At 35.1% G+C, this 15,342-nt stretch overlaps 1 protein-coding gene across 1 annotated transcript in view; it reads left to right on the forward strand.

The window, feature by feature from the left end:
• Nucleotides 1-15,342, forward strand: part of L2HGDH (L-2-hydroxyglutarate dehydrogenase) — an 81,538-nt gene that overhangs the window by 35,522 nt on the left and 30,674 nt on the right. Inside the window, exons 5-6 of the mRNA XM_090398812.1 lie at nucleotides 3,774-3,959; nucleotides 12,333-12,494. Of these exons, the coding sequence (XP_090254938.1) occupies nucleotides 3,774-3,959; nucleotides 12,333-12,494 (348 nt within the window). The remainder of the gene's footprint in view (nucleotides 1-3,773; nucleotides 3,960-12,332; nucleotides 12,495-15,342) is intronic.

The raw sequence follows: 15,342 nt of genomic DNA on the forward strand, positions 1-15,342 counted from the left end.
CAACAGAAAAATCAAAAACTATGGCCTTTAAAGGACAAGATCCAGCGAGAACTAAAATAGTAATAGATAACAATATCTTAGAACAGGTGAATTCATTTAACTACCTAGGATGTATGATCACTTATGAAAATGAAAAAGATATAAACGTAAAAATTGCAAAATATTTAAAAATAACAGGTGTAATTAACTCTATATTTAAACCAAACCTAGTTCAAAAACAAACCAGGCTAAAAGTATACAATACATTAACCTTACCGGTCTTAATGTATGGAAGCGAAATGTGGACAATAAAACAAAAAGACAGACAAAGATTAACAACAGCAGAAATGAAGTTTATGAGAAAAACTGCAAAGTATACCCTATTTGATCACAAAAGAAATGAAGATATTATGAAAGAATTAAACCAAGAACCAGTAATAGAAAAAATTAAAAAATATAAACATAAATGGATGGGAACACGTTCAAAGAATGAAAACAGAAAGATTACCAAAACAAGCCTTAAAGTACAAGCCATTAGGAAAAAGAAAACCAGGACGTCCTCTTAAACGATTCAACCATGACTTCTAAGGCCGGAACAGGCCATGCTAGGCCTAAATCCTTGATACGTATGATGATGATGAATGCTGGGTGTTAATTTTTTTTTAAATGTTCTTTGTAAAATTAAATGAATATTTTATTAAATTTAGGAAAAATAAAATTTCATTTTAACATTTTTATGTGCTTACATTATTAGGTGAAATATTATCATATATATATATATTTCTTTTCTAAATCACTTAGGGAATTGAACAACATAGATTCGAATATAAATTAAATTATACTTTAATAAATATTTCCGATATTTCGGCAACGTCACGTTGCCATTTTCAAAAGGAACTTACAAAAAGGCATGTGCACGCAGGCACTACAACACAGTAACTGAGAATGAAGATATGAAGCTATCGTTCTCCTAGAAGTCCTGATGGTGCCCTCTAGTGGGCTAAGCAGGTGTTCTAGGCCGTTGGGCTGAAAGTCTGCTGATGTATGCCTCCCAATTTTGGGGCAGTCGCATACAACCAAATTTGTTGAGGTTTGGAGAGTTTCTTAGGGCTGAGGCTGATTCCATAAATAGTTGTGTATGCCAGGTCCCTTGCAGTTGTAAACTGTTGTACTTTGGCCAAACAGGCAGGACAGCGAATATCAGAATTTCTGAACACAAGGACTACATCCGGTTTCACAAGTACAGCCATTCTGGTCTTGCAGACCATGCTCTGGATGCATGCCACAGAATACGGTGGAAGAAAGCTACAGTAATACACCGTAGCAAATACAAATTCGAAAGACTATTTATGGAATCAGCCTCAGCCCTAAGAAACTCTCCAAACCTCAACAAATTTGGTTGTATGCGACTGTCCCAAATTTGGGAGGCATACATCAGCAGACCTTCAGCCCAACGGCCTAGAACACCTACTTAGCCCGCTAGAGGGCACCAGGACTTCTAGGAGAACGATAGCTTCATATCTTCATTCTCAGTTACTGTGTTGTAGTACCTGCGTGCACGTGCCTTTTTGTAAGTTCCTTTTGAAAATGGCAACGTGACGTTGCCGAAATATCGGAAATATTTATTAAAGTATAATTTAATTTATATTCGGATCTACGTTGTTCAATTCCCTAAGTGATTTAGAAATGCATAACCAACGTATAAGCCTGTCTACGAGAATCAATATCATATATATATTTTTAATTTTTCTTCAGTCTTTCATAAAATAGTTTAACTGGTGCTATTTTTTTGTTCAGAACATTTTTATGTTTAATTTATTTATTTTTAAAATTGAATTGTGAATGTTTAAAATTTAATTCAGTATGCTCAGGCCAAATATTCGGTGCTTCAGTACAATTGCAAACCAAATATTCAGTATTTGTTTATTCAGCCAAATCACATTTCATTGCATCCCTAGTATTAAAGAAGTTGGACTAAATGAGCCATGATGCAGTAATAGCTGTTCTCGGAAATTGCCAAATATGGATGCTGTAACGAAACAGCGCTAAGTGATGCAGCATTAATCAGAGTATTATTGTATTTATATATATATTTTTTTTGTTTTAAATATAAAATTAATTATTCTGCATACTAAAATTAACAGAATTGTGTAAATATTTCATAATAGTGGATTTCTTAAATGTATTACAAATATATACACCTAAACTTCTTTTTATGTGATAGATACGTTCCTAAAAATTATGCGTAAATAGAATTTGCGTAAAAAGAACTACTGACTCCATAGAAAAAGTAAACCTGACTCCAAACCTGAAATATAAGCAAAATAATGAAAAAAACAAACATTAAATTCGTTAGGATCATAAGATTTCATGGAGAACACACATACATATAATGAATTTTAATAACATTAAAAAAAAACATATTCATTTCAGTTGTTTGCTAAGGATTCTATAAAAAAATTATGTTATTCGCTATCAGTTTCTGACAATAAACGTGAAAGTTTTCGTGAGACTGTAATATCACTAGAACTACTAGATATGGTATTATCGTCATCAACTTCCACATCAACTTGTGAAATTCTTCTTGTCATGTCTTGAACAAAAGTACCACTGGTTGTTTCAGTAGTTCATCATCAAATTCCTGACATGTACCCTCAAAGGGGGTGTACAGGATATGATAGTACTACATGAAAAATTTACATCATTACTAACTTCCTATCTACAATTTTCCTCCAAATCACTCTATTACTTGTCAAGACTCCAATATTATCATTATCAGAATACAGTGATGGCTGGTGGACCAACAAATAGTATATAGAACAGCAGAATCCAGAAAAGGTAGGTGAGTAGTGGTATGCTCTGTGCTTGGACTGCTGTTATTTAATTTGTACATTAATGATATAAGAAATTATTTGAAAGGAAATATTCAGTTATTTGCTAATGATGCAAAATTGGATAATAAAACAGTTGATCAAAGAAATGTGTAAAATTATGCATTTTGGGATGAAAAGATTACAAACTGTTTACTACATTGATGGAACTGTGATTTCATCCAGAAAATAGATGAAGCTAGAGATTTGGGGATGTTGAAGTTCAGAGGGCATTATTGCAAAAGTGGCCAAAATAGATCGCAGGATTATTTGTTATTGAAGAATACCTTAACTGTAGAGATAAGGAAGTTATCATTCCTTTTTATAAGGCTTTGAAATGGTGCAGATGGGTTTCTTAGAGATGAGAAAGTGGAGGAAAATCAGAGGCAAGTGATTGAGAATAGGTTGAAGGTTTATGAGTTGCAGAAGTTGGTTGATAGGAGGAAAACAGGGAGATAAGATAGAATTGTGTATGTTACTAAAAAGGTTTGATAGGATTGCTGCAGAGGAAATTTTCATTACTTCGCTAGAGAGGTAGAACAAGGGCTTTCCTTGAAATTGAGTACGAGTGTAATTTGCAAGAGCATTAAAGACTTTAATTTTCACTTGGAAAGTTGTGAATGAGTGGAGCGGGTTGCCAAAATCTGTTGCGAGTGCTTTGTGTGATTAGTTAGTGTGGGCCTCCCATGATAAGTCAAATTTCGTGAAAATGTCCATTTTGTAATAATGATAACAATGTTATGTTCTACTTTCAATGTAACTGTAATATCATATTACCTACACTAATTTCTTCCATGGATTGTATTTCTTTTTACCACATCATACCTTGTAATATAATGTGTACATTAGTAATAAAGAAGTTAAAATTAATTAAATAAATATATTCTGAATTACTTTTTAAAATCTTTTCATATTTTTTTTTAGGGTCTGAAAGCACTGTGGTCACCACATACTGGTATTGTAGATTGGGCAGAGGTTAACAGATCTTTTGGCAAGGATTTTAAGAAGACAGGAGGGACGATACACTTAGGGTTTGAAGTAACAGGATTTGGAATATCAAACAGAAGTCAGAGAAAGAAGTATCCTGTGAGCATTAGGAGCAGACAGAAAGTAAGTGGACTATTTATTACTTTAAAATTATGTTAATGTTTGTAAAAGATATTTCCTGTTTTCTATGGGTTTTTTTTTTTTTTGAGCAGGGGAAGTAAATAAAAACGAAGTGCTGTGTGCTACAGAAAGTTTCTTAAATTTATATTATGAAAGCAGTATTTTTTATCTTGAAGTGAAGCAAGGCTTCACTTCAAGTACTAAATAAGCTTCAGCTTTAGACTTGAAGGAATTATCACTTTGATTTATTTATATTTTTATAGTAGTCCTGTCACATTGGTACGTGGAGATGGGGGAAAAGTTCATGTGATCAGGACGCTATCAGATATCCATTTGTAGGATATCTGATAGACCCAAATTCATAAGTGCTTGGAAACTTTGTTTCCTTAGTTTTTTGCACCTTGAGGAAGCCTGAGCTGGAACTTCCCCCAGTGGGATAGAAAAAGCATTGTACTGTTGATCTTCCTCTTTTAAAGGTATCTGATAGAAGCCACTGTTAAGATTGAGTTTTGAAAAGATTTTAGCACCACCTAATTGAGCCAAAAACTTCTCATAACCTTTGATCAAGGAAAAATCTAAGGACACCATTTCTCTGTGACTGAAAAAGGAGAATTCCACAAAGATGTTGAGATCCTCCTTTCAGATATTCAGATATTGTTGTAACAACTTCTTCAGTCTGTCTGCATATTTAAGAGATGTTTGATACTGGATCGTCAGATTTAACTGTGACCGAATACCAAGAAATTATATACTTGGTTTAATCCTTTATCCAAGTGTAAGCAAACTCTAATCCAGAGTATTTTAATAATAAGATGTGACACCTTTTTGCTACTCGTATGCAGAAGGTTGATGTAATGCAGAAGTCATATGAAAATATGGCTTCTGCATTACATCAACCTTAGTATTACCTCTGGGTCTGGCTCCCACTGATGAGACCTCGATAAAGGTTGAGATTGGTCTGGATAGCGATCCTTCCCATAATGCATAGCATTATACATGTCCACAAGGATATGTACTTTGCATTTTGGGATACTAAGGCAAGTGATGTGAAGTCATTAGCTTCTATATACGAATTGCCCCAGTCCTAAAAATACTTCAGGTGAAAACTTTGTTTGCTTACACTTGAATAAAGGATTAAACCAAGAATATAATTTCTTGGCATCTTTAATTTATAACATAACCAAGTGGAATAACTTCAAACAACATTCACAGTACATGGGGGGAATAGTGAAGGAGCATCTGGAAGAAGCAATATCAGGTTCTATATATAAGGTCAGGAGGATAAATCAGGTAGGAGTTAGATGGAAGAGTGGTATCATAAAGCATTAGCTGCAAAAAAGAAAATGTTGTGGATAAGGAAAAAGGTGACCAGAAAGCTCATGAATAGTACAAAGGTCATACAAAGAAAGGTGACCAGCATGGTTAGGAAGGCAAAGTCAGATTATGAGAAGAAATTAGCCAAGCAGTCCAAAGGAAATCCCAATGAGTTCTTTTATGTGGCAAGTAGGAGGAAGAATAACTATGGAAGGATAACTTTAATGAGATGATGGTAAAGAGATGACAGACGCAGGAAAAATAGTTGGGATGCTGAGTAACCACTTAGCATATCATCCAAGGGTATATCATGCGAGGATATTGCCATGACAGAGGTGACAGGGATTGATGTAAGAACAGAGGTTGATGAATTGGAGATAGGATATCGCAGAATCTCAGTATAAATATAGCTGTGGGATTAGAGATGTTAGCTCATGTTTTGTAAGAATATGGTAGCAAGTTATAGACCAATTGGTATCTCAGGAGTGGTGGTAAAAAGTACTGGAAAGTTGTTCAAGGTCATGCCTTAGTAATTTCCTAATTTTTTTTTTATAGAGTGACAGGGAGTTGGATAAAGAGATTGGCTACATGATGATGATACTGCTGGTTTTTCAAAACTGTTCAACAGGATACCACATGGAACTCTGTTATGAACTAAAACAAATGGGGATGGATATGAAACTAGTGATATGGATACAAGAATGTCTGATGGACTGATACCAAAACATAGTATATGGAGGAACAGAATCCAGCAGAAAGTGACTATTGATGTGCGATAAGACTCTGTGCTTGGACCACTGCTGTTTAATTTGTACAGGAATAATTAAAAGGGACATATTCAGTTTTTTGCTGATGATGCAAAGTTAGGTATGGTAATAGTTAATCATGGTGATGTTAAACAGCTTGCAGGATGATTTAAATAGACTGACAGAATGGGCAAAACATAACGGATATCAGCTTAATGTGGAAAAGTGTCAAGTTATGCATTTTGGGTGACAAAAATTACAAGCTGTGTATCACATTGAAGGAACTATACTCCAGGAAATTGATGAAGCCAGGGATTTAGGGATAGTAGTAGATAGAGAGTTGAAGTTTAGAAGGCATATTGCTAAAGTAGCCAGGATACCTTACAGGATTACTTGGTTATTGAAGAACACTAACAAGCAGAGATAAGGGAGTTATCATTCCTCTTTATAAAGCCTTGATACAACCACATCTAGATTACTGTGTTCAGTTCTGGTCACCTTGGTTTCTTGAGATGAGTAAGTGGTGGAAAGGATTTAGAGTCGAGCAACCAAGATGGTGAGTGGTCTGTGGAATGCTCCCTGTCAGGGGCGGCTTGTGCATAGGCACTGCAGAACTGCAGCACCCCCAATTTTTCTTGATACATAAATATATTTATTAATTTATTTATATTTGCTTGTAATATTTAATTTTATCATCAACGATCTTATACAATTCTCTTATTTTGTATAAAAAATAATAAAAATCCATCTTGTAGCACTTAGGAGGGCGAAGGACACTAGCAGCACTGTGTTTACCACAGTGTCATATTGCTACGCACGCAAGCATATGCATGTCATAGTGAGATGCAGGCTATTAGCATAATGCGGCACTGTCCGTCGTGCAGTTCCACTGTTTATATGCAGTTTTTACTAGTAGTAGAGTGTCCATAGTGCTTATCGTGTTTACTTCGTCTCTTTGAATATTTGGACATTACAATTAAAGACATAACATTTGTTATAGTTTTTATTTTAGAACATTATTGGGGTTATGATAATGGATTTTATTTTTAATAATTTTGAATTCATTTGAGTACAAATTCATAGTGAATTTCTACCAAAAATTAAGTGAAACAGCATTTAGAATCCTTCTCCACTCTCCTTCAATATACTTATGCAAGACTGGATTCTCATTAATCACTGAAAGCTTAATGAAATGTTGAAATAGGTTGAATTTGATGCCTAATTTACGACTATTTCTAGCAGACATTATACCAGACAATGATAATTTATGTTATTCAATGCAAGCCTTATATTTCCCATTAAGATTTGTGCATTTAGCAAGTGAATATGTTTATTAAATTAAATTGATGTATTTTTATTTCCAGAACAATGTTATGTACTTTCATTAATATTTATTTCATGAGATTTCAAACACACAAATATGATAGTTATCCAGAACTTATCAGGATAAATATCTTGACTCTTGTTTGCATTGTCATATGAACATAACAGAAGAGTTCTCGCTGTCTTCTGATGCTTTATGAATACAGCCAGCAGTACTATATACACTTTTTAGATAGTTCCTTATCCTCAAACTATACTGCAAGTTCCCAATGAATATCAGCTAGTTTATGGTTTTTTCCCCCTCCTACCAAAAATTAGATTACACATAACTACTGCTCCACCTTGACTTTCATATGTATCTTGTGGTTTTATGACAAACTGCATGCTTTTCTCCTAGAAACTCTAGTTTTTCATCCCACAGGCAAACCAGCCAGAAGAATACTTGCAATTTATAGACATAATACACTGGCTTCATAGCCTTAGTTGCTTCTGCCATAATTCCAAACTACAGCTGCATAAAGGTTTCTTTGTGTCTATTAATTAGTCTGCTTTGGACAGACTGTATATTTATTAATATCTGCCTTGAATAAAATGAAAACTACATTTGTAATAATCCATATATAGTAAGTCAGAACTGGCAGACCATGTTTTGGATATTATTTTGCACAGGATTAAATGGAAAAGACAACTGTGCTGTGTTGAAGTCACTATAAGTTTAAAATATGATTCTTAGAATCAGTACCAGCTGTAAAATAACTGCTGCCCTAACCTCAATAAGTATTATGGCTGCATTAATTTGCCTGAGAATCGGGATACCAGTTATTTTAAGACTATATTGAGTTTGATTTCTCTGAATCTTTAACTTTGTTTTATGTGGCTTTTAGAGTATACCTTGATAGGACACCCAGTTTCTTTCTTTTCAATTACATTTGAATTGCTTCTGTAATAATCTGTGTTTTATCACAGTTGTAATTTGTGCTATGGGCAGTGGTGTGTTGGGACCGGCTCGTGTGAGCCGGTTGTTAATGTTTTTAAGTCGGGGGAGCCTGTTATTAAAATTCTTTATGAAAGGATAGATGATGAATGGTGGTATATACTTGTAAATATTTTGACATTGTATAATAAACACTTACATATATTATTATTATTATTATTATCATCAAAAATAAATGCATAAAGGAGAATTCACAAAACACAAACTCAATTTACGAACGGGAATTTGGAAATGACTTTATTTACTAAACAATGTCTGTATTCATTAAAACACAAACACGTTATCAAAACTCCCGAACTGGGTATTTGAATAAACAATAATGCCTTATTTTTCGGCGAATTTCCAAGAACTTGCAACATTAAGTTCTTGGAAATGCAACATTGTTTAACTATCGATAAATACAAAACTTCGTCGTGACGGCTACAGTCTCTGGTCATTTGATCGACTATGAGTGGTAATATTAGTGTTACATTTTTTTTGTTCAGGATTTCATTTGATAATGGGTAAGTTGTAGGTAATATAGGAAAATTTTCTTTAATATATGTTTTTATTTCATTTTTTCTTTTTTTTTTTAATAATTAAAATAATTTTAATCACGGTTAGAGTTTTGCGGTCGAAAAAGCGGATAGCCGTTAGTTGAAAAAATGAAATAGAATGAAACTTCTTAAACATTAAAAGGACAAAATTTGAAGAAGCAGAAACAGAGACATCTGAAGATACAATACAATTTTGTGAAGAATCAAATTTTTCATAAAGCGAGCAGGTTGTTAAACATAAAGCGAGCCGGTTGTTAAAAATTTACCAACACACAACTAGCTATGGGGATGTTTGGTTTGAAGCCTGCAGAACATCAGTAACTCAATATTTTGAAGCACTTTTATGATTGCAGTTTGGTTACTTAAAAATAAAGTTGTATATGATTTTGTTATTTTGTAAAGTAAATTTTTGTTTTGTAAACTTGCATATGTCATGATGAACGTTTAATTCCATTTTCCTGATGACTAGCAAATGAGTAGTAATCCTTTTGAAATGAAAGATATCTCAAATTTTGCTGCACTTGATATTGGCATTGCTTGTGCTAATCAGGCGTCAGTCATTTACGTCATATAAGTGAAGGCAATTAGACATTTACCAAGCAGTACTGACTGTACACAAAAATAATGATCTACCAGCATAATAGATTAGTTAATATTAACAAAGTTGTTAATATTTATCAGATATTCGCTGCTGAAACCAGAAATACACGTATTGTCTGTTGGTATTACATTATAATGATCAATCCTTGTCAAATTAGAAATTTTTTTATCCTTCCAAATTAAATTTTATTCCATTTGGTGAAGTTTGAAGTTCTTGCTTTCTCTTTCTTATAGTTTATCTGACTCCGCGTTAACTCAAAATTCATTACTTAGTATCTCTCTCTCGCTTTTTTTTTTTTCACTTCACATACCATCAACAACTTCTAATTTTAGCACGGGTGCAGTACCTAGATAACTCATTGCAGAAATTAGGCTTAGATCATATACACACACACACACGGACAAAGAAATTAGCGCACCAAGAAGGAAGCATAGGATTCAACTGAAATTTTATTGGTGTAATGATACAGGTGAGTGATGCACATGATGGCAAAAACAGAGCTGAAGGACAATTACAAAGGGATCTGTGGTACGCAATCCGGTCATCATCAATAGTGCGTTGCACCGCCTCGTGCGGCGTTACATGCTGCAATACAGTCCGGAATGGTAGTGAACAGACGCCTGATGTTGTCCTGCGGCAGACTGGCCCACACGTGTTGGACGCTGTGCTCCAAATCCCGGATATTGCAGCATGGTGGGAGCTGGCATTTCAGTTGCTCCCAAACATGCTCAATAGGGGATAAGTCCGGGGAGCAGGCAGACCATGGAAGTGTCTGTACACGATGTAGGCAGACCTGGGCAACCCGAGCTGTGTGCAGATGGGCATTATCCTGCTGGTATAGCGCTCCTGGTATCCCGGCCAGGAATGGAAGAACGTGGGGCCATAGGATGCCGTCCACATACCGCTGCCCCGTCAATGCGCCACGTACCACTATGAGGGGTGATCGGCTATCGTGGGCTATGGCTCCCCAGACCATAATGCCTGCAGTGCAGGAGGTGTTGCACTCAATAGCGAGGACAGGATTGTGTCCTTGACCAGGGGTCCTCCACACCCAGACACGATTATCATCTGTCCCCAAGACGAAGCGGCACTCATCGCTGAAGACCACATGCCGCCAGTCTGTGGCGTTCCACGTTGCTCTCACCTGGCACCACTGTAAGCGGAGTCGGCGATGTTGAGATGTTAATGGGAGCACGTAAGGGGCACTGGGATCGTAGATTTGCCTCTGCGAGACAAATGGCTTGTGGGCACACAGGAGCCAATATACCTGCCTGTATAGTGGACCGGTTCACCATGGCATTCCTCTGTGCTTGCCACATAATCTGTCGATCCTCTCTAGTGTTGGTCCTCCTGATCCGACTGGTGCTGGAATGTGTCCACAGCTCCCAACACTGTCAGATGGTATGGTCAGAATGGTTCATATGCACGCCGTATATCAGCACCTATATGGCACGCCGACCACCCTCCGGTTTCAGGCTGATGATCATGCCTCTGTCAAAGTCCAATTGACGTCTCTGGCATCTACCCGGCATTATTGTCACTCTGTACTTTAGCTTGTGTAGACCGGTGCTTTTTGCTTTAATCGGGTATGAAAATATGAAAAGAATTATATTTTTTCAATTATCGTTACACGAAACAAATGCACTGTGATCTAACACTGATATTAGTTATAAGATTAATGAATATCTTACACTGATATTCGTTATAATACCAATGACGTAACGTGGAATAACGCTTGTCATTGCACGTTACGTCATTAGATACACTATTACTTGGCAGTGTATCTTATTATTGCATGCGTTATTTCTGTGAGATATATCACCACGTGCCAGATATTTCACCACACACACCATGCATGTGCATGGTGAACTATTTTTTGTAAATCTTTTTTTATTTTGTTAAAATAACATATAATTATATTATAGATACAAGGCTGAATTATGCCGAGTGTCACTGTTGAAAATATGAAAAGAATTATATTTTTTTCTATTATCATTACACGGAATAAATACACTGCGATCTAGCGCCGATATTCGTTTTAGCTTGTCATTGCTATTGATATGAAACTTTTATTATTGGTGTTTGTTCGTGGTGAGGATGAAATATTTTTAATATGTAAATTTATTTATTAATAAATTCATTACTGATTAGGAAAAAAAAGTTTTTTTAATTTTTAATTTTATTATTTTTTTTATATGCAGCACCCCCACTTAAAATTTTCACTGGCCACACTGCCTTTGTTTATCTTGAAAAAGAAGTTTTGTTGATCACTGTGGTTTTATAAATGAGAACCTTATATGTTAATGACTGCAAGAGCCTCACAGTGACTAACTCTCTTTAAATTTTTAAACTTATCTATTGTAACAAACTTTAATATATTATCTCTAAGGAATTGAACACTTCAACAGCATCTTCATATTGTCATCTCTAAGAGTATGCTTTGGAAAATTAATTTGAAACAGTATGTAATGAGTAACAAAAGCTATACCATAAACAATTACTGTATTTTGTATGTTTTTTAAATATATATATATATATATATATATATATATATATATATAATTTTGATATCATTTCTTTATACAGGGCAGCCCATAAGTCACAGGGGAGTTTAAAATATGAATAACTCATAACTAATAAAAGTATGAATAAAATAATTAAAAAATAAAAAAGTTATTAAATGTTTAAACTGCTTTGTGACTTATGGGCCAACTGTATATCCAATCTATTAGTCTCAAGGTATGCTGAGATAAATGGGTAAAAATATTTATAATTTGTTTGTTTTTAGAAGTATGCAAATTTTGTGTCAATAACAGTTTTTTAAAACAAACCTGCCAAAGCAAAATTTTTAAATATTTATAGACAATTAATTGTCGTTATGTTGTGACTTGTGGAGGACTTTATGCTGACAAGTTGGCACAAATGTCAGGATGCAAAGCTGAACCGAGAATAGTTCCGTTTCGGGGAGAATATTTGCTGCTCAAACCAGAAAGGTGCAACCTTGTGAATGGAAATATATATCCAGTAAGAAATTGTTTCATAAAAAAACTTGTAATTAACTAATATCTTTAAGTTGCTTTTAAAATTATATATTGTAATGTTTTTTATAAATAGTGCTACCTACAGAAGGTCATAAATCTATGACACATTAGTACTGTAGAATGATTAAGAGATTTCAAGAAATCTGTTCTAGAGACCAATATCTTTTCAAACCTTCAGTGAGCAGGACCTGCAAGACAAGATCATTGGCTGGCATGAAAATCATCTACCACCTAAAAGCTTTCACATACATCTATGCCAGAGTGTTTATGTATATATAACTCTCACACATGAGAGGCAACAAGGATTATTGCAAATAAATGCCATGTGTGGTCAGGAGTTGAAGTTGACTAGGTTGTTTTCACCACAGTCAAGGATGCTGTGGTGATAAGTTCAGAACACTTATTACAGATGATCATGAAGCCTGAGATATTTGTGCAATGCACGGCTTGTCATATGAGTAGGATGAATGGAGAATGCTGTCATCAGCAAAACTATGAATGGGGTTTGCAGTCAATGGGAGCAGTTCGTTCATATAAATTAGGAAGAGGTGGGTGAAATAGACACCCACTTAAAAAAGAAAAAGTAAAATGAGGAGAGATTGGCCAAGTAAGGTCAAAGCTAATCCAAGGGAATTTTTTTTTGCTATGTGGCAAACAAGAGGAAAAATAATTATGGAAGGTTGACAGTAGTGGATAATTATGGTAGCAGAGTAAACATAGCAAATTATATAGTGGAATTATTTAACAAACACTTCATCAGAGTCATAGTGGTGTGAATGATGCTTTGCAATATGTAGAAGGGAGTCAAGGATTAGGTGAATTAAAGGTGAAAGAATCAGGTGTATCAAGTGTTGCTTGGGTTAAATGTTAATAAGGCTATGGGAATGAATGACATATCACCACATATTTTTAAAGAATGTGCAAAAGAGTTAGCCATGCCCTTGACCTGGTTATTTAATGAAAGTCTTGCAGTGGGGAAGGTTTTCCTAAGGAATGGAAAGAAGGCAAAATAATACCTCTCCACAAGCATGGTTTGAGAACAGAAGTTTCCAGTTATAGACAAGTCTATATATCTGCAGTTGGGTTGACATAAGATTCTCTATGATGGTCAGCATATGTTTGTGAAAGGCAGGTCTTGTTTTAGCAATTTGCTTATGTTTTATGATAAGGTGACGAATCATATACAGTGATATTCTTGGACTTTGCAAAAGCGTTTGATTACCATGTGATAAGTTGGTATACAAGCTGCAGATCATTGGAGTATATAGTATATTGGTTAGATGGATCAGAGATTGGCTCTCTGAACGATACCAACAAGTTGCATATGATTTGTTATGGTGTGCCTCGTGGTTCTATTCTTGGGACCTTACTGTTTAGCTTGTTTGTTAATGATATTTCATGTAGATTGATTGGAGATCTTCAAATATTTGCTGATGATGCAAAGTTAGAATTATCAGGAGTAGTGCTGATGTTAATTCTCTACAGGAAGACTTGAATAGACTTAGCTTAGATAAATGAGTGGGGTTGCAGTTTTAATATTAATAAATGCAAAGTGTTATTTGGGATACAGAGATGTAAGGGCTACATACCGTATTGGTGGAACTGTACTTCAGGAAGTGGATGAGATTTGGAATCTAGGAGTGATGGTAGACAGTGGACTAGGCTCTATATAAGATATGGTCAGACCACATATGGATTGCTGTGCTCAGATTTGTTCACCTGGTTTTCATTGTGATGTGGAAACACTAGAGAGGGTCCAAAGATGAATGAGCAAAGTGATATCAGGACTCTGGAGTGTTAGAAGAGGAGACATAATAGAAACCTTCAAGTTAGTTAATGGATTTTATCAGATTAATACAGAAGAAGTTATAAAAAGAGTGGATGTTAAGAACACGAGGCTATCCCTGAAAGTTGTATAAAGATGTGAGGAGTAGATTTTTTGTATGGAGAGTTGGTGAGTGGAATGCATTGCTGGAGTCCATTGTGAATGCAGGTGTAAATAACTTCAAAGCTTATTATGATAGACATGTTGCTGGTTGAGTGGGCCTCCCACACTGAGTCTGCTGACTGTGTGGGGGTTACCGAAATGATAATTTCAAGCGACCAGTATTTGCATTTAAGAAGTAAATATATGTATTGAGGATATATGTTGTGGTTTCAAGTGCATGATTATAATAAAAATTGAAGCAGAATATAACATATTCAGCACCACAGCAGATGCTAAGACAAGTACTATAGCAAGCTGCTGACTACTGTTATTAGGTCTTACATGCTGAAAGTCTTGTGAAAAATTAATTGAACTAAAATGAAGAGGCGAGGTTGTGTGTAGAGTGGGCAGGGGGATGTCTCCTCAGAAGGCCTTATTAATAATACTTATGAAATTATTAAAATTACTTTCAGTTTTAAGGTGTCATTAATAAGGACACCTTACAACTGAAAGTGTTGGTAAACACCTGGTATGTCGAGGGACCCTGGTTGATCTTTGTGGGAAGCAGATAAAGGATGCCAATTTTTGATATAATCTATAAGTGGTTTTACAAGGTTATATTTTGTTAAAATTTTTGCTAGTTTTTCAGATGTGTCCCAGATATGGAATGGTGCTAGACTTGGTGTAGTCTAAGTTTTAGAGGATGGTTTGGGGTTTTAATATTTTTTTGGATTTCATGGAAGATTATAGCTGGCTAAAAGTTGTTGTGAATGTGGTCAAGTGTAGTATGTTAGAGGGGGTCAGACATAATGATCAGTTTTGACATCTCCTTTCAGTGTTCCACTTGAAGATACCTTTAAGTGTCTGGACATTATGCAAGCTGAATTTCATCCTGATATTCTCA

Source organism: Typopeltis vanoorti, chromosome 10, assembly GCF_054136105.1.
Source record: "Typopeltis vanoorti isolate ZY-2024b chromosome 10, IOZ_Tvanoo_1.0, whole genome shotgun sequence".
Lineage (NCBI taxonomy): Eukaryota > Metazoa > Arthropoda > Arachnida > Uropygi > Thelyphonidae > Typopeltis > Typopeltis vanoorti.